The following is a 20,191-nucleotide window of genomic DNA, read 5'->3' as shown; positions in this document are numbered from 1 at the left end:
ATGATGGCTGCTCCAAACTGGCTGGCTTTACAGCAGTAGCGACAGTTTGCTTATTCACAACCTAGCAGAAGTGGTCGCTATGGCGATGCACGTCCATGAATTTGAGGCGTTTGTTTGGCAGTTGAGTTCAAATATTAACAATCTTTGCGCAGCATTGCTTACTGCACCTTTAATGACCATTCAGCGATAACAAAAGGATACAGACGATCTTGGGCGTCGGATTGGGCATGTCTGTTTGATATGTGAGGTTCGAGTAAATTCCTTACCCACAGAATCATCACCTACCCCACCCCTCAATATTTACTGGCAGGAAACACTACAATAAAAAATATATTTTTGTAAATCGCTTTGTATTTACTTGTATACTACTGCATTCTTTATCGTTAAATTGTAGGATATGTGTACTTCCATATTGATATTAAACCTGTCACTGGCTCAATCTGTCCACCATACTTCCTGTGCCCCTCTGTAGTGATAAAATTCTTTGAACTGGTCATTGATTAGATCTGCTCATAATGATGAGCAGATGTAATCAATGACCAGCACGGTGGACCCATTAGCCTACCATCCCAACTGATCAACAGGAGACACTATAGCACACATTCTCCACACCACCCTATCTTATCTGGAGTAGATAGGAAGCTTTGTGAGATTGCTGTTCATGGACTACAGTTCATGGACCTGGGATTGAACACCTCACTGTGCATGTGGATCCTTGACTTCCTGACAGGCAGACACCAGGTGGTGAAGGTGGGTCGAGGGGTGGACAGTTTGAAGTACCTCGGTGTCAACATCACCGAGGGTCTGAGCTTGGCGCTGGGCCTTGCCTGACTCAGTGAAATAATAATACATTTTATTTGTAAAGCACTTTTCATAAAAGAATCTCAAAGTGCTACAGAAACCACATTAAAACGCATTACAATTAAAAACAAAAATACATATATAAAATACGCATAAAAACAGCTAAAAGAGCAGTGTAGATCAAAAAAAAAATAATATCTGCAAAGCCTAAGGACAACTTAAGAACGATAATCTCGATTATGATGTGTCTTGATGGGCGCTGATAGAGGAGGTTTGTACTTTGGGACCGGAGGTTACGGGTGGATGTGTGAGGGATAATGAGGTCTTTGAGGTATTGCGGGGCGTTGTTGTAGATGCAATGGTGGGTGATGAGGGCAATCTTGTATGGAATTCTTGAGGTTATGGGTAGCCAATGAAGGTTCTGAAGAATGGGAGTGATGTGGTCATATTTGCGAGCTTTCATCAGAGTTCGGGCAGCACAGTTCTGAATGAATTGTAGTTTCTGAAGGTTTTTATTTGGTATACCGATGAGCAGACTGTTACAGTAATCAAGCCTGGAGGAGATTAATGCGTGGATGAGTTTTTCTGCGTCTGAAAAACTTAGGAAGGGGCGAAGTTTAGAAATGTTTTTGATGTGAAAAAAGCAGGTTTTGTACAGATGTTTGATGTGGTTTGCAAAGGTCAGTTGTGGGTCCAGCTTCACACCAAGGTTGGTGACAGTAGTTGCGAGGGGGATGTCTTGACCAGAGAAAGAGATAGTGGTTATTAGTGATGACTGGACCTGATGAGGGGTGCCAATTTGTATGGCTTCAGTTTTAGAAGTGTTCAGCTGGAGGAAATTTTGACTCATCCAAGCCCTAATCTCCTCCAGGCAGTTAGTCAGTGGTGAGAAAGGCAAGACTAATACTGAGGAATATCTACTCCTGCACCATTGATTGTGTCCTGACAAGGAACATCACGGCATAGAACATTTCTGAAACGTTTAAATGACTGGCATGATGCTCTGGATTTTGAGACTGTCTACATTGTGGGAGTTGGCCAGCTGTTGCCACTACCTTCCAGCTTACACCAGGACCATTGGTGGGCTGGATTCTGGCTACTACAGCTAAGAAGACTTTCCCCTGAAGAACTGGCTCTTAAAACCATTCCCTGACACTGGACGGCAGCAGATCTACAACAAGAACATGTGCAGAGCATGGGTAGTGGTCAAAAATGCTTTTGGCAAAATATGAAAGTAATGATGAGAAAAGTCTATGTTGTAAAAACAATGACTCCTGAAATACGTTCAATAAAAATTGTAAGTGTGAAAAAAAGAAAATGCTTTTTGTAGACTGAAGGGAAGGTGGTGTTGGATCATAAAAAGAAATGATTGTGATGTCAAACTGGTGGCATCTATGGTACGGACATGCTGTGCTTTGCATAACTTTTGCAAGTCATGGAGAGGCTTATGAGAATGAATGGGATGAAGAGCAGAGCCTGTGGTGGCACTGGCCCGTGGTGTAGAGGAGGAGGACAAGGATATACGAGAAGGCCTGATTCACTACTTGAATAGCTAAACATTAATTTTGTCTTTCCCATCATGTGTATTGTAAATTGTATAGAATGTAAATTAGAACATAAATTAACCTTTTATATTATTTTTCCATGTACAAATGCACCCCTAACCCCCTTTGTTTTTGTCAAGCAGGTTTAAAAAAAAAAGGATTTACTCTTTTGCAATTTAAATGCTAAAGCCCTTGAAATAGGAAACCATGATGAAAATATATGTCACAAGTTACAAAAAAGTTAATTTAAGAAACAAATAATATATATTACATAAAACTGTACATAAATAAAATTATGTACACCAAGTCGTATTAAGAGACGAGTACTCCAAGGGTGGAGGAAATGGATCACACCGGCCACTCAACGTATGCACAAGCTGGCTCAGCTTACCAAAGAAGGCTTGATTGAAGGCTGCAGTTTGAGCATTCTCGTCCCTTTGAAGAAGGGACGAGAACTGCAGCCTTGCTACCTTGCTGGCACCGCATCGTCCATGGTCATCTGTAAATGGTGCTCATGCTGTACCTGGTTCAGCTCCGACTGCTCCACAACTGCTGCCTGCATCTCACTCAGGATAGTCAGAGTCTCCCGTTCCTTTTTTTCCTCTTTTCTAGACAATAATGAAGAAAAAACAGGAGGTGGTTAACCAAAGCACGTTCAATGCCGGAGAGTGACTGATTGAGTTCCAGACACTCGCAGTAAAGAGTTATTGGAACTCTTCTTCCCTGACTGACACTTTCTGATGACATCAAGGAAGAGCTGGCAGCTCAGGACCCTCCAACAGATTTAGAGGCTGTCATTGCCACGGCCATCTGCATCGACGGCGTCTCCAGGAAAGTACTGTACAGTACTGACCAGTACTATATTTACTGTAATGGATTGCCTCACGTAAAATATTAGCATAGCACAGTTAATAAACTGAAACCTGTGGCTGACTGGCAGGAAGGACACATTCAAAAGTACAACTTCTTTGGAATATGTTGAGCATTACTGTAATTTAAAGAAAATGTGATTCACAGTTAAATACATATATATATATATATATATATATATATATATATATATATATATATATATATATATATATATATAGCGCTCCCCTCAGTATTTACATTGATGAGGGCAGGCTTTTGGGTTCTTTTAAGGTTTTTATCAAATGTGTTTTAACCCTGATCAACTCAGTTAAATGTTATCTTGGATCTCTCTTTTTTTTAGTACACACATGAAATGTTTTTCTAACCTACCTATAAATTCACCTTTTAAGCTATAGTTTTAATAAAGATTTTAACCATATGTGTCTATATGTCTCTCTCAGAATAAAATTATGACCTTTTTCCAAGTAAATAATAAAGTAACACAACACAAGGTTTTAGAAAAATAAATCTCAATTATTTACTCATTAAAGAAATGATTATCTCCAATGAAATAAAATTAAATAAAGATATGATTGTGATTTTTTAAACCTTCAACATAAAATAACCCTCTATTTCAAAAGGAAAATACTGCAACTAAATTGTCCCTCTTTTTAAGACAACTGTAAATACTGTACCATATATAAATGCACAATCAACAATTTAAACACTTTTAACTCTCAACTGGATTCATTCAGAAAACCTCAATGTACCAACTTCAAAGTCACTTAAACCAATATGATTTGTGGGCCCACACACACACCTTAATGCAGTCTAAAGCCGGCAACCAAAATTATTCTAAAACAAAAATACGTAGCAGGCCTGATGCGGTGCTTGTGTTCGTTGCGGCCCAAAACTTAATGGCCGTTTCCACTCGTCAGCAAGCAAACAAAATGAAGGATACCTTGAGTTAATGTTTCTGTCCTTTCTCCAGCAGTCACCGGAACAGGCTCGATCAGCGTTTCAACACAAACTCCATCGGTTTCTCTTTTCTCCTCCACGTTTCAGTAAAACTCACGAGTGAAGTCCTGGTTGCTGCACGCTCTGTCTGAGTCTCTTTCCCGTCTTCAGGTCGAAAACAACAGATAAACCCCTCAACCAGTTCAACTGAGGGAGTCAACTTTAACTAGAAAACGTTCGTTCACTTGTAATAAACGGACTCTAGCCTATACTTCAAGGTGGCTAAGCGTTACCGTTAGCAGTAGCATTAGCATTAGCACAAAAGTAAACAGTCTCTGAACCTCGTGTAGAAATTCCTCCAGTTTCTCAATATGCAGCTTGTCACTCTTCTCACTGGTTGCTGTGTAAACAATCATAAGATACAAGTTACACATTGGTTTGTGCACTACTAGCTACTTCACAAATTAACTCAGAGCATCGCTGTCACGCTCACTCTTTTGCTTCACTCTCGTACCTCTCTCATCTGTGTTGAAAAAACCCGAGACCTGACTTTCCGGCCGATCGTCATTAACCCCATAAATGCTGGTTTAGACAGGTTTCAGAAATAAATTATCTTTTACATAAAACAACAAAAATAGAATACATTTTAAACTGCTTTTAACATTTTTATCATAACTTTTTAAATGAATTTTAACCTTTTTAATCACACTATTTATATGCTCTGTTTTTTTTTAAATGATACTACAAACATCACTCATCACCTCATGCTTTTTTAACTGGGTTACACCCTCCCCCTTCTAAAGGTTTTTGATGTCCTCATCAAACATAATGAACTCTACCTTTTTTAAGATTTACTAGTGGAAAAGGTGCATGACTAGTTTAACTTAACTCAACTCTTGCCAATCTTAATAATAACACATCTATGCACAATAGTGAGAGGCTGATCTTTTGCCCTACCAGGCTCATCGTAAGTTAACCTGATAACTGGTTTCACTATCCTTTTTGGACGGTTTTCAGGTTTGCTAATCACTTTTGTCTTAGTGACTGTCTCTGGATGCTCATCGTGGCAAGGGTTATCAGTCTCTGGATCACTTTCTTCCTCAGCAACTGAATCTTGATCTCCATCCTCTTCTCTCATACTGTGATGTTCCTCCTCCAAACTGTTTCCCTCTGACAAACTATCCTCAGCAGGATTTCCTTCTGACTGTTGAGAAGAATCACTATCATCTTGGATGAGATTTGACTGTCCAGCAGTATCTCTTTCTTTTGTCAGGATCTCTTTCAGGTAAGTACTGTATGGTTTTCCAGGTCCATAATACTCCACATCTGAAGAGGAATCTGTAAACTGCAACTCTTGAAGAGCTTCCTGTACTTCAGGTAAGACTTTCTTTGATCTCTTTTGTGTCTCAGCTCTTGTTCTTGATCTTGTCTTCACATGTGACTTGACCTCAGTATCCACTGTTGGCATTCTCACTAACTGTCCAATCGGCAAAAGATGATCATGATGGAGAGTTTTGACTCCTCCTCCTCCGTCCTCCGGTTTAACTTTGTACACTGGAAGGTTGGGCATCTTTCCCAGGACCACGTAAGGGATAGGACTCCAACGACTCTCCAACTTGTTTTTCCCTTTCAATCCTAAGTTCCTTAGCAACACTCTGTCGCCGATATCCAGTGTCTGGAATCCCACTCTTTTATCATAGGATCTCTTGTTCCTCTGATGTGTCTTGTAGGCCGCTTCAGAGGCAAGCTCGTAAGCTCTTTGCAAGTCGTCTTTTAGCTTGGCTACATAGCGTGAATGGCCACTATCAGCTTTGCCATCAGGAGAGGTTCCAAAGCACAAGTCTATTGGAAGCCTCTGCCAAACATTAAGAAATAGGGTGAGTACCCCGTAGCATCACTTTTGGTACTGTTATAGGCGTGAACCAAGTAGCCAACATGTTTGCTCCACTGCCGTTTCTTCTCACAGCCCAGGGTTCCCAGCATGGAAAGAAGAGTTCTGTTGAATCTCTCAGGCTGCGGATCTCCCTGTGGGTGGTAGGGAGTGGTCCGTGATTTCCGGATCCCCATCATCTTCAAGAGCTCTTTGATTAACTGACTCTCAAAGTCTCTTCCCTGATCTGAATGGATTCTGGCTGGCAAGCCATAATGCAGGAAATACTTGTCCACCAGGATCTTTGCCACCGTCTGCGCTTTCTGATTTCGGGATGGGAAAGCCTGAGCATAACGGGTGAAATGATCCGTGACCACCAACACATTGCTGATACCTGCAGAATCTGGCTCCATGGACAGAAAATCGATGCATACCAAATCCATCGGTCCATTGCTTGAAATGTGATGTAAAGGCGCTGCCCTATGACAGGGGGTCTTCCGAGTGACACACTCTCCACAGTTCTTTATGTACTGCTCAACATCACATGCCAGTTTCGGCCAAAAGAACCTGCTCCTCAACAAGTCTGTAGTTCTTTCAATACCAAGGTGGCCGAGATCATCATGGGTGGACTTCAGCACCACTTCTCTGACTGTCTGCCGAACCAGGGATGCAGATTCGTTTGCAGATGGATCTCACACCAGACTGTGGTATGGTCTCCCATTCCTCTGAACTCTCATCAGGCATATTCCTTGAGAGCAGGTCAGCATCTATGTTGTGTCTGCCTGGTCGGTACTTGACATCGAAGTCATAGGTGGATAAGGCAGAGAGCCATCTGTGCCCCACAGCGCTGAGCTTGGCGGTCGACAATACGTACGTAAGAGGGTTATTGTCCGTACGTACAGTAAATCTGACCCCATACAAATAATCATGGAATTTATCCACAACTGCCCACTTAAGGGCCAGAAACTCCAGCTGGTGAACGGGGTAGTTCCTCTCAGATGTCTTTAGCTTCCTGCTGGCAAAGGCGACTGGTCTCAGACCCTCACTGTGTTCCTGATATAGGACGGCGCCCAGCCCTCTCAAGCTGGCGTCCACATGCAGGACATATTGTGACAGTTTGTCTAAATCCGTTTTGTTTTGTTCTTTTCTAAATGGGGTGCCAGCCAGGTCTCTCTCCTGACATCTAAGATAAGATGGTTCAAGGTTTAGGTCAGTTGTATTTTGTATGTTTAGTTTTTGGGATCTAGATCAAACCACACAAGCGCGCACATATAAAAATGTACACCCTATACACATTAAACAACGAAAACATAAACCCAACAAAACACAATGCACATTCCAAGGTTCAAATCAAAGATCATATAATTAACACAAAGGTAAGCCAAGCACAAGAAAGAAGTGTATCGTCCAAATGTCCAAAAATAGAGAAATCCAAAATAGAGCAATCCACAAAAGAAATCCCAACAAAAAAATCCGCCTCAGGTTTTTTTTAGTACTTAGTTCAGTTTTAGAGCACAACAAGTAATTGGTCAGTTCCAATACAGTCTTGAAGTCTGCTCGTGGTGCACAGCAAAAAACACAAATAAAGACACTTTCAAGGTAAAGTAAAAAGGTTTGTTGACTTACAACGTTTATACCAGTCAGTCAGTCAAGTAGTCAGTGCAGTCAGTCCGTGAATCCGTCCGGAGTTTAGCAGGAGTTTTGGGTGAAGACTGCTGTCGGTGAGCTGCTGAGAGGTGAAAGTGAAGTGATCCGGAGTTTTAAGGTAGGCCGTTCGTTGATGAGCTGTCAGTGGCGAACAACGTTTTTAAGGGATTAAAACGACCTTAACTGAATCTGCCGCGCAACTGAGCTGTAGCTCCGCTGACCCTGTACACTGCTTCCCCTCCGACACGTTCCACTCAATCCCGCAACCAGGAAGTGCTCTCTGTCTCCTCCCTCTCAAAAACACCGGGGCTCATCATCTGTTTAAGGGGCGGTCCCACTGCACAGCTGATTGAAACTTTTAAAGTTGTCACAATATGGCTTGTTGGGATCCGCAAAGGCCAACACAGGTGCATGGGTAAGGCAGTGGATAATCTTGTGGAAAGCCTCGGTGCAGGACTGGTCCCATCTCTCACCAAAAGGCTCGGACTCTTTGAGGTAAGTCTTTGTGTTGTCTTTCTCAGGCTTCATACCCCGCTGGGTTGGGGCATAGCCTTTTGTGAGCTCAGACAATGGCCTAACTATGGCTGCATAATTGGCGATGAAACGGCGGTAATATCCACAAAATCCCAAGAAGGATTGAAGAGCCTTCAGGTGCGTAGGCTGTGGCCAACTTGTAACTGCCTCTATCTTGGCTGGGTCAGGTGATACTCCATTGGCCGACACAATATGTCCAAGGTATTTTACCTTTGGGAGGCAGAATTGACATTTGTCAAATGAGATTTTCAATCCAACCTCTGCCAGACGATCAAGGACTTTAAGAAGTCTCTCTTCGTGCTCTTCTAAAGTTCGTCCAAATACAATCAAGTCATCGAGGTAGACAAGGACTTCAAGCAGATTCATGTCACCCACAGCCTTCTCCATTAATCTCTGGAAGGTGGCTGGGGCTCCAGTTATCCCCTGTGGCATCCTCTCAAACTGGAAGAACCCCAGTGGGCAGATGAATGCCGTCTTTTCCTTATCTTCCTCGGCCATGGCGATTTGGTAATAACCGCTCCTCAGATCAAGAACGGAAAACCACTTGCTTCCGGTCATTGAATCCAACACATCATCAATACAAGGTGTTGTGTACTGATCTGGGATTGTTCGGCTGTTTAACAATCGGTAGTCAATACACATTCTCACAGCTCCATTCTTTTTGCGAACAATCACGATTGGGGATGCATAGGGACTGCGAGACTCCTTGATGATCCCTGCACGTAACAGTTCTTGGAGGTGCTTTCTCACGTCTTCCAGGTCAGCTGGAGCCAGGCGACGAGAGCGCTCCCTGAACGGCCGTGGATCTGACATCCGGATTGTGTGCTCTACTCCCTTTGCCAATCCAATATCCAATTCTTGGAAAGAGAATACCTGGGACCTGGTGGATAGCTTTTGACGGAGTTTTTCTTTCCACTCCTCTGAGACAGGCGAGTCTCCAAAGTTGATCAGATTTGCATCGAACTCGGTGTCAGCTGTCTTGGGCGGAGAGAGAGGAGTGACTGCATCTGTCAGATACATATGTCCGATAACTGATCCCACTGGTATGACTGTCTCTGTCAAGGACTCATTTTGGACCAAGATTCTGAAATGGTTGACGTTCACTTCTTCGCTGGGCACCAACATGGGCTGAAGTAGCACACCCGCTGGGAGTGGAGCTACAGGAGATGAATCAACCATCAGGATTTCTTTGTCAACTTGGAGCTTGTACTCGACTTTGCAGACTGCCGTACAGTCACCACCAGGGGGCAGAGTCAGTGGGCCAGGGCCTTGCCATAACACACAGCCAATATCACCCTCGTCCTCCAGGGCTGTGGCCGTGCCAGGCGCAGTTAGCTTGTTGTCTTTGTAACATGCTTGTATCCCCAGTATCTGGGTGATGTCAATGCCATTGTCCTTACACTGCTGTACAAGACGTCGGATGTGACTGGCATTGGTCCCCACAATGATAGGAGTCTGGTCTGCAGTTCGGGGCTGGGGGCAGATAAGAGCAAGAACTGTCACTGTCTGGTCGGCACCTGCAACCTTTGCTGGATATTCAATGTCGACCACTACATACCCACGGTATGGATAACTGATCTCCGATTCACTTAGTCCCCACAGGGCTAAACCGGACACGGGGCGTATTGGGACATCAGGCAGGTAAGTTTGATACCAAGACTCAAAGATAATGGTGACCTGAGAGCCACTATCAAACAAGGCATCACAGCAATGTCCATTTACTTTCACAGGTACTATGCTGGGTGGACCAATCAAGCCTTCCGGGATGTCAGCCGGCTCTGATGAGGTAACAGCACTTTTCTTGACCCCACAGTTAACTTCATTGGTGGTGGAATCTCCAGACTGCTGTCTGTCTTTTGTCACCTTCAAAGCATGAATTAGCTTTCTGATAACCTTGGCTTGATTCTCAGGGTTGCGGCACTTTGTGGCAAAATGTCCGCTCTCACCACACCTATAGCAGAAATTCTCTTCTGACTTTTTCAGTGCTCCCTTGGGGGAGTTGGGGACCTGTTTAGAAGCTTCCATGGTTGAAACAGCAACTGCAGCATCTTGCTCAGGCATCTTGTTGCTTGTTTTCTGTTTTAGTCATTTTAGTCGTTTTTTCAAGGCAGCCAGCTCGGCATCTTGCCGGTTCTCAGAGCCAGGCGGTGCACTAATAGTTTTAACCTCCATGTAATCATCTTTGACTTGAGTGGATTTGGTCACTACTGATTCAACCATTGACTTTAGCTCTTTTATTTCAGCCTTTAAGTTCTGGATCTCAGCTTGCCTTGTATCCACTCCTGTATTAGCATGCACTTGATGTACTGAGGCACTGAGCTTCTTTCTAGAAGTTTCGTATTCTTCCTCAGCTCGAATCTCAGTCAACAGCTGTAGAAAGTTTGGGGGTGCAGCCTTCCTTTCTCTCAAGCGCAGCTGGATCAGCATCAGGTCTGAGGCGATAGCACCCCTCAGCAGTTGCTCCAGTCGGGCTCGATCCTTGCAGCTAGCAGGGAGACCACCTCTTTGAATCACCTTAGCTAGAGACCTCTCTAGACGTCGAAGGAAATCTGAAAAAAAAGTTTCTCCCCTTTTTGCTGTTGCATCAAATCGGAAAGCAAAGTAGAGATCATCACCGGACTCAGCACTTCCAAAAGCACTTTCAAGGGCTTCCTTTGGGCTGGCGTCAGGATTGGCGTGCCGCACTGCTTTCACAATTTCTATTGTGGGCCCCTTTAAACTTCCAATAAGTCTGCGTCTTTTTTCTCTATCAGAGCATTCAGTCTCCTCCATCATAAGCCATGCTTGCTCTAGCCAATGATCAAATGGTTCTTCACCTGGCGGCGTTGGTAGGGCTCCCGAGAACATGCGTAGTCGACCATAACTTCCACCATCAGCTGGTTTTGTTGTCTTTTCCAACAAATCTCCGACAGCGCGAAGAATGGATTCAGTGGAGCTAGTGGGCGGGGGTGTACTGGGGAACAATGATTTGAGGTCCTCCATGGTTTTACCTTCAGCCTGCAGCAATCCTTTTAGTTTACTATTAAACTCTTCAGCAGCTGCCGGCGCCCCTCCTATGATGATAACAGGCCACGCCTCTCCACCATCAATAGGCACAACTTCAGTAGGAACACTCTCCTCTTGCACAGTCTCTTTACTCTCACACAAAACCATCCGTTGGTTTAGTCTTGCACTGAAGTTTCTCCCACGGACGCGCACCCGTCCTAAAGACTTGATAGTTCCCAGTGTTTCTTCCACTTCACTGATCTCTACATCTTCTGGGACGACGGTCATAAGTGCATGAGACTCATCCAATCCCTCACCACAGCACCAGTGTTTTAACTCTGACACTAGTTCAGTTTTTTCCATGTTAATACTGTTTGTAAATTAGCTTAGTAACTTTAGTTAGTCACTTTACCTTTTAACTCTTTTTTTTCTTCACTAAAAAATCCAAGACTATCCCAGCAGTGCCTCCATTTTATGTAGCGCTCCCCTCAGTATTTACATTGATGAGGGCAGGCTTTTGGGTTCTTTTAAGGTTTTTATCAAATGTGTTTTAACCCTGATCAACTCAGTTTTAAATGTTATCTTGGATCTCTCTTTTTTTTAGTACACACATGAAATGTTTTTCTAACCTACCTATAAATTCACCTTTTAAGGTATAGTTTTAATAAAGATTTTAACCATATGTGTCTATATGTCTCTCTCAGAATAAAATTATGACCTTTTTCCAAGTAAATAATAAAGTAACACAACACAAGGTTTTAGAAAAATAAATCTCAATTATTTACTCATTAAAGAAATGATTATCTCCAATGAAATAAAATTAAATAAAGATATGATTGTTCTTTTTTAAACCTTCAACATAAAATAACCCTCTATTTCAAAAGGAAAATACTGCAACTAAATTGTCCCTCTTTTTAAGACAACTGTAAATACTGTACCATATATAAATGCACAATCAACAATTTAAACACTTTTAACTCTCAACTGGATTCATTCAGAAAACCTCAATGTACCAACTTCAAAGTCACTTAAACCAATATGATTTGTGGGCCCACACACACACCTTAATGCAGTCTAAAGCCGGCAACCAAAATTATTCTAAAACAAAAATACGTAGCAGGCCTGATGCGGTGCTTGTGTTCGTTGCGGCCCAAAACTTAATGGCCGTTTCCACTCGTCAGCAAGCAAACAAAATGAAAGATACCTTGAGTTAATGTTTCTGTCCTGTCCTTTCTCCAGCAGTCACCGGAACAGGCTCGATCAGCGTGGCTAATTGGGCTTAAGGCCCGAATGTTTTGTCAAAAGCCCCGAATCTTCTAGTTTTTTTTTTAAAATAACTTTAACTTTGTTTCATTTCCTCTCAGTCTTTCTGACTGGAGTGGCAAAAAATTTAACAAAAGCTCTATTACCGTGCGTGGTGGCGGACGGTAATGCATCGCGCATCACTCACACTGTAAAACCTGATGAGTTAGTTCAACTCAAACCGTTTGAGGAAACCGATTGCCTTAAATAATTTAAGTTTAAACATTAATTTAAGCATAAACAAATATTTGATTTGTGTCCAAGTAACTCAATTATTTATTGTTTAGATGACTTGGGTAGATAAAGTTAATAGTACTAATTCCATTCAGTTTATATAACTTCTATCTATCAAGTATTTTTCACTCAAATGTTGCATTTCTCCAAACTTATTTAAAATATGTTAATATAATTTATCTGATTCAAGTACGACTAACTTAAATCCATCTTCTTTATACAAATGTTACCACTTAAGTATCATTTACTCAGTTCATTTCCACTAAAGAAAATTATTATGTATTAGTTGTGACAACCTTAAAATTAGTTGTGGCTACTCAATTAATTTGAGGAAACTGATTGCCTTAAACCTTTTAAGTGGCATTAACACAATATAAACACAATTGTCTGACACAACTTCAACTATTTATTTAGTTGAATGCTGAATAACAATGTTAAAACATTTCAATGTCCACAGCTCTTAAAAGAAATAACGTGTTTGCCAGAAACACTGAAATGAACACACATAAAAATAAAAACAAAATTAAATAAATGCTATTATTGATCATGTTTGTACTGGCACAAAAATACCTTTAAACTGAAAACATTACAATATTAATTAGTGCCCGTGTTTGTCACTACAGCTTGAGTAGAAAGCAAACCAACACAGATGTAATTGTGTGGACAAGTAATCTGTTTTAACACAGAAATCTAGTACAAAATATCTTTAAACTGAAAACATTACAACATTATTAATCGTTGCCCGCATTTCTCACTACAGCTTAAGAAGAAAGCCAACCAACCCAGTTGTAATTGTGTAGACCAGAATCTGTTTAAACAAATCTAAAACAGAAACAGTTTTGGCATTAGGTTTGGGCATCGTTTGGATTTTAACGATTCTGATTCCAATTCTGATTCTTCCTTTCGAATCCGGTTCTTATCGATTCTCGATTCCGATTCTTTGAGTGGCGGAGTTGAAACGGGTCACATGCCTATTTTCACAAATAAGAGAAAAGTTTTATTTTGATTCAATGGTGGTTTGCAGTTTTACAGCTTTTTCAAATGTAAAAAAAAAAGCCACACTAGAGCTCCGCTTACTGTGCTGCACGGCTGCAGCACAACAAGCGCCTGGCTGCTACGGAAACCAAAATTTGCACGTTAAATCTGGAACCCGTGATCAGATTTGAAACCAAATCCTCCAAACGATTCCAATATAGAAATGATTCTGATGGAATTGTAATTTTTGAAACGATTCAAAGTAGGAATCGGTTCTCGATGCCCAACCCTAATTGGCATGCAAGCCAAAAGATAATTTTCAGAACACTGACCTTCAACAAAAGAGCATGTTAACACCTTTAATCTAGCTCATTTCTCAAGGCTTGTAACTTAGGTTTAAGCTGCTTTCTTCCATCAAGGTTTAAGAGGACAACCTGGATGAACTCAAAGAAGCCACTTAGCTTCTCAGGATAGCTCAAATGAAGGGCATAAATCAGTCCAAACATAATCACCACTGAATCAGTCCAAGATCTGTGAGACATTACAACCTGATCCTCAAGGACAAATGACACATGGTGAGTTTCAAAGGGAACTCCAGCAGGCACCTCCTCTTCATTCACCACTACCACCAGAGCCACTGCTCCATCCTGGTTTGCCTCCAACTCATCCTGCAAAGGGAATACATGTTCAGGGTGCGGGAGTGTAATTGTACAAATCATTAAGCTTACAAAAAGCTTAATGATGTAAAAAAAAACATTGTTTTTACATGCAGGTAGAAGCAATATCAAACTAGAACTGCAAGCAGTTATGATTGGGTCCAAGCCTCCCCAGCGCAAGTCACCCCTGATGACACACGGAACCTACGAAAGCGGAACCCAAAGCATGATGGCGGCGAGGCAAAAATCAGGAAATTTCCCTAAGTGCGAGCTCCAAAGTCTGTAGTGAAATGGAATAGCAAATTTCCCATTCACTGAGTAAAAGGCCCAAACACTTCTACCTCAATTATAGCGCCTCCTAAAGGCAGATCATCAACAAATCTGGTGTAGAACCACAGAGTGGCATGTAGAAAAATAATCTCAAGTTTTGTGATGATTGCATTGCAAGGCTCAAGACTAACTTTTTTCACTAGGAGCACAGTGGCCCCCTACTGAAAATTTTAGGGGCGCAACCAGAAAATTTAGGGGCACACACCGTAAATCAACATGCTAACCAAATATTCACATTTATACTAATTTCCACTGTATTACTAATAAATACTTTGATAATAGATGCAGAAATTACAATGTGTACAATTCAGTGTCACTTTTGAAGATGCAACATAGAAGGCACCATTGCTGTCATGACAGTAAACAAAATGTTTAAAAAATATACCAACTCTAGTCTAGAATTACAATGAATTCACCTTAAAATTAAACATGCATTGTTTAGGCTACTACCCTTAGGGTTGGGTACCTTTCGCATCTGAACCAATATTGGTACAGATACCTGAAATTATAACGGTACTTTTTTTCGGTACTTTCCCTCTGTAATTACAAAACAATCATTTCAGTTGTAAAAATAATTCAAAACCTATTTATCCTGTGTAGTTAGAACATTATGTTATTTTATAAGAATATGTTACACTCTAAAGAAATTAAACAAAAATAAAAAATAAAACCCCTCCCTCTCTCCTCCCAAACCCATCCCTACAACCTATTAAATTGAATAATTATTAATTTCTTACTCACTGTAACTTGTTTAGCCTGTTGTATTTTCATCATGACCGTTTTCAATTGCACTTTAATGTTTCATGTAAAGCACTTTGAGTTGCCTTGTTGCTGAAAGGAGCTGTAGAATTAAAGTTGCCTTGCCTTACAACCTCAGCCTGTCAGTCAGTCACCAGGGCACAGCTGCACACTGTTGAGCCTGCTGCTTGTCTCAGAGGAAGTGTAACGTCAACAGCACCGTGACTGTTTTTAATATCATATCGCAGCAAACGCTGTCTGCGTGAAGTTTTTAAAAACTGTAACCATACTTGAAACCACTTTATCGGCATCACTCACTATGACTTCAACAAAACAGCCGACGTAGTTTGCGCCGATCGCACCTCTGCGCGTGTGTGTGCGTTTGTGTCGGAGCACCGCTCTCTGTCAATTTTCAGAGAGGACAGATAAGCTTGCGCTTACGCGCTCAGGTACCTACGTTTCGACATTTAACGTGTAAAAAAAAAAGATTGTGTTTTCGTAGCTAGCTACACAAATTTGGTTGGGCGTAATTTGTGCAATTTTTATCCAATAAATATTATTTTGATATATAACTTTTTGTCAGGTTGGTCTGGAGATTCTACCTACCAAGTTTCGTGCAGATCGGTCGCAGTCTAGGAGGAGTTAGAAAAAGTAGGTTTACGATAAATCGGGATTTTTCGCACATAAAAGTCTAGGTCTAGTCCGGGTCTTCACTTGTTACCAAGGTTTAGCTCAGAATATCTGATAAAGTGATCGGTTTACAGATAAGATTTCCTCTTTTTTTAACTGCTTCAAGACATAATCAAGGCTACCCTGAGCATTTAAAACCCATTGATCTGGACTTAATGTAGAAGCTTTCTGAGTTTAGAAAGGCACAAACAAAATACAAAGAGATGAGTAGGAGGTCTATGGTGTTGAGTTATTTTATAAACTTAACTTCTGTTACAAATTTGGGAACAGATAATTTGTTTAATGTGTCTGTCGATGAGACCTGATTTTTATGCAATTTAAAATATTTTTTTTTACCTGAACACCACTTAAAAGTATAGTCTTTAAAAATCTTGACCAACTTTTATACAAGACTCACATGTGGGTCAACCATATTTATATAACTGAACTATAGAATTTAGAAGCATTTCTGCCTGACTGTAAATTATATAATGTTGATGAACAACTCTGGCCAGCCTTAATATAAAAAGAGAAATCCACAATACAACCAGAGGGCTCATATAAAATAAACTTAACTATTTAATTAATTATTCCCCCCCCATATCTCATTCTTATCATTTACTTAAGGCTACTTCAGAATAAAGACCTGTACCATTTCATTAAGTGGAAGAGTCTGGCATCCTTTTAACGCTCTGTCACACTACACAGTAAATATTAAATAATTTTGAGAATTGCAACACAGCAGAAGGCAGTTTCTAATTTTTATGTTCAGTGATTTCTCTTTGCAAAATAGATGAAGGTATTGAGCTATACCTTGCAGGTTTTGAAGACCTCTGATGAATCCTCCTTTAAGTACATTGGTAGGCCGGCCAGGGCTGCTGTTCGAGCTGCAGCAATGTTGTTCTTGTCCTGTTGCACAAAGACAAGGTATGCACGTTAGGGTCTGCAGTTCCGTCCACATTCAACATCAATGTAATGCATTATAAAAAAAAAATGTTTACCTGTTCCTCATATGCCATCAAAACGTTTTGTATCTTTTTGCCAAAACTTCCATTCTTCCTCTTTTTGCAGAGTAGCTGAGGTGTGTACTTGTCAAGTGCAGCAAATAAGGAATACAGTAGATTTTGATTGGTGATCCTGTGGAATTCACTGCAGAGCTGCACAGAAAACAAAAGCACAATTTCTTTTTTTTTTTTTTTTTAAATCAACTACATTAACTTTAAGCCACATAAGACTGTAAGACTGTTTTTTTTAGACAAATAGACAAACCATGTTAACGCTAACAATTTTAAGCTCTTTATCCAGATCAAATAGTGCTGCAATCATGACTGACAATATGTGTCTTGTCAACTTTTTAAGTTTTTACTAGTGATGCACCGAAATGAAAATTCTTGGCCGAAACCGAAAAAAGAGGAAACCAAGACCGAAAACCGAAACCGAAACACCGAAAGAAATTAAGCCAATTATTAGTACCATTGCATTTATGGCTATGACTGTGTACTAACTTTACTAAAATCAAGGCATTGCAATTGTATAAATTAATATTAAAGTTTAATTAAAAAAATATCTAGCAGAAATATGGCTACAATCTGATAGTCACATACAGTATACAGTAGCCTAAGAACAGAATAGCTTACCTATTGTTATTATTATTATTATTATTAATTGAGGCACTTTCTTGCAGGATTTCACTGAACATATCAGACAACGAGGGTGCATGCCCCTCATCTGGTGCAGCGAGACAAGTCTTTTTTCTGGCGCTCTGATCTCCTGCGCTGGGCGCTGCTCCGTCTCCGTCTCCACGCGGGTTCTCCGCATCCATCGCGATCTGGATCATTTCTCGTGCGCCCTGCTTTATTTCCGCATCCAAGTAATGGTCTTTATAACGCGGATCAAGTACAGTCGCGATGAAGTGCAGAGGATCCGAACAGATCTCACTGAAACGTGTGCTGACAGACTCTAAGAGCGTACTTTTCATTGTTTTCACTCCGTGGTCCGTCTCAACCTCTTTGCTTAGGAGACGCTTTGCAGGTGGAACGGATCGGGTACTGACACACATGCAGGTCGCGTTTTCTGTTTGCGTCATCACAACATTTTCGGCCGTATTGTTTCGGTGATAAAGGTATTTCGGCCGAAAACCGAAAATGCCCTTTTGGGCCATTTTCGGCCGAAAATTTCGGTGGCCGAATATTCGGTGCATCCCTAGTTTTTACTCACTTGGGCTTCACAAAAGAGTGCAGGCCATCTGTCTTTCAGTTCAGCAATGGGAGGAGCTGAAATCACAATTTCTTCATGCCTGAGCGCAAAGGTGCACTGCATATGTTGATGGATCATAATCATGTCTCCATCAATCACTGTCTTCTTGAACTGCTCCACCATCTCAAGCCTCTGGTTGTCCAGTGTGTCCTTAGTTACTCCTTGGGGATAATTGGGCAGAAGTTTATTTCTACTCTTCTGGGTCTTTTGATGTTGGCCCTGGATGCTGCACCTTCTGGATAGGTCCTGCTGCACTTTCCTGCATTCACAGCAACATCCTTAATGCCAGCCCTGCTCAGTTTGGTCACAAAAAAAAAAAAACCTATCACACACAGGTTAATGAAAAGCCAGATTTATAGTCAAATCACTGTTGTCTCTACCTACCACTCTTCTCAGAATGTACTCTTGACAAATGTACCTTCAATGAGTTATAAGTGCTAAATGTACACATGCAGTTGTTATACAGGCAAGGTAAAGGTTAAATTGTGGAATTCTAGCCATGATAGTCTGTAATGTCTCAATAACTGTATTTTTAAGGCACTAGAAAAAACACACAATTTACATTTCCACATGATTTGTACCAGTCAACAACAAAAAAAAAAATAATTGCAACAGTCAGTTTGCCCACGTTTGTCAAAGTTTTTCACCACTTAAGGAACATGTCTTATAACCGCTGTGGATCGCACAGACTGGACTTAAGAGTAATTGGGTGTAAGTGTGTTAATTAGCAGCAGCCTGTGAGCGGCAACCCCGTTTATACCCCGAGTTTATATTAATGTTACATCAGTTAACGTTACGTTTAAGATAGCCTTTAACATTACTTTGCTAACCGAAATAAGAAAAAAGGCATATTAGTAGCTAGCAAGCCAACATAGTTTGCTAACGTTAACACAAAACTTTCACAAACTAACGTTAATGTTACTTAGCTAGCCAACTTAACGTCAAGTTTGAAAGCGACATCCAAGTAACAGTTTTTCAAGTAAAAGTTTTTTCTGAACCACTAAAGTAGTACTTAGTGCAAGCTAGTGCATGTTTGCACAACTGGCATGTTAGCTAACTTAGTAACGTCACAATTCAAACAGCATGACAAACAGTTTGCAAACCAGAAAGATTAATAAAATAACAGAACATTACCTCGCGTGGAAGACAAAAGTGTAGCGGTGTCCTGCAGCAAAAAAATATGTCAGCAGCAAACACACACAGCAGCAGTGCAAGAGGCCGTTCGTTCCGAGCTTCGCCGTTATTCCAGTGCCGTGTGCAAACAGGTGGAATCTGTCACGTCTTCTCTGTTTAGCGCTGTGGGACCGACAAGACCCGCCCTTCAATAGCATTCACACACTACTATTGGCCAGGAGTCCATTCTTAAGTGTACAGGTCCTATCTCCTGACCAATCCCCTAACCCTAACCTTAACCACCCGAGATGAACTAAACTTTTTGGCGCTTCGTGCTCATAGCAAAGCCGGTCTACATATATTAGAAGTTCTTTGCTCATAGTCAACTTCTTCTTCTTCTTCTTTTTTTGTATGGCGGTTGGCAACCAGCTTTTTGGTGCATTACCGCCACCATCTGGACTGGAGTGTGGATCAAGAGGTCAACCTACACTTTCTTAAATTCTTTTTAATAACCCATTTATCTTAAAAAAAAAAAAAAAATGCAGTATATCATGTCAATTTAATGTCATCTGGTTTTCACCAAGTTGTGACATCAATCTTTGTCTGGCTTGATGGTATTTAAGACATAATTAAATGCTCTATGGTCTATAAACTGCCATTTTCCATTTATTTTAGCTTTAATTATACTTTTGACTTAAGCTTTACTGTATTTAATATCCACAATATGG

The 20,191-nt window shown here is 41.0% G+C and overlaps 2 protein-coding genes across 2 annotated transcripts; both read right to left on the bottom strand.

Annotated features, from left to right (window-relative positions):
- Positions 1-10,290: 10,290 nt before the first annotated feature.
- On the bottom strand, positions 10,291-11,478 carry LOC120559870 (paraneoplastic antigen Ma2 homolog). Its single transcript, XM_039801974.1, has one exon. The coding sequence runs from the start codon at positions 11,476-11,478 to the stop codon at positions 10,291-10,293; it is 1,188 nt and encodes a 395-aa protein (XP_039657908.1).
- A 2,314-nt stretch (positions 11,479-13,792) lies between these two features.
- Positions 13,793-19,826, bottom strand: LOC120565547. Its single transcript, XM_039811463.1, has 5 exons — positions 19,485-19,826; positions 18,312-18,641; positions 17,096-17,251; positions 16,908-17,003; positions 13,793-14,369 (listed from the first exon to the last, which is right to left on the bottom strand). Exons 2-5 carry the CDS (start codon positions 18,471-18,473, stop codon positions 14,061-14,063), a joined length of 723 nt encoding a protein of 240 aa, XP_039667397.1. The 5' UTR covers positions 18,474-18,641; positions 19,485-19,826; the 3' UTR covers positions 13,793-14,060.
- Between the last annotated feature and the right edge of the window lie 365 nt (positions 19,827-20,191).

Source organism: Perca fluviatilis, chromosome 1 (assembly GCF_010015445.1).
Source record: "Perca fluviatilis chromosome 1, GENO_Pfluv_1.0, whole genome shotgun sequence".
Lineage (NCBI taxonomy): Eukaryota > Metazoa > Chordata > Actinopteri > Perciformes > Percidae > Perca > Perca fluviatilis.
Note: the sequence above shows the minus strand (reverse complement) of the source record. Positions and strands in the feature narration are given on the sequence as shown.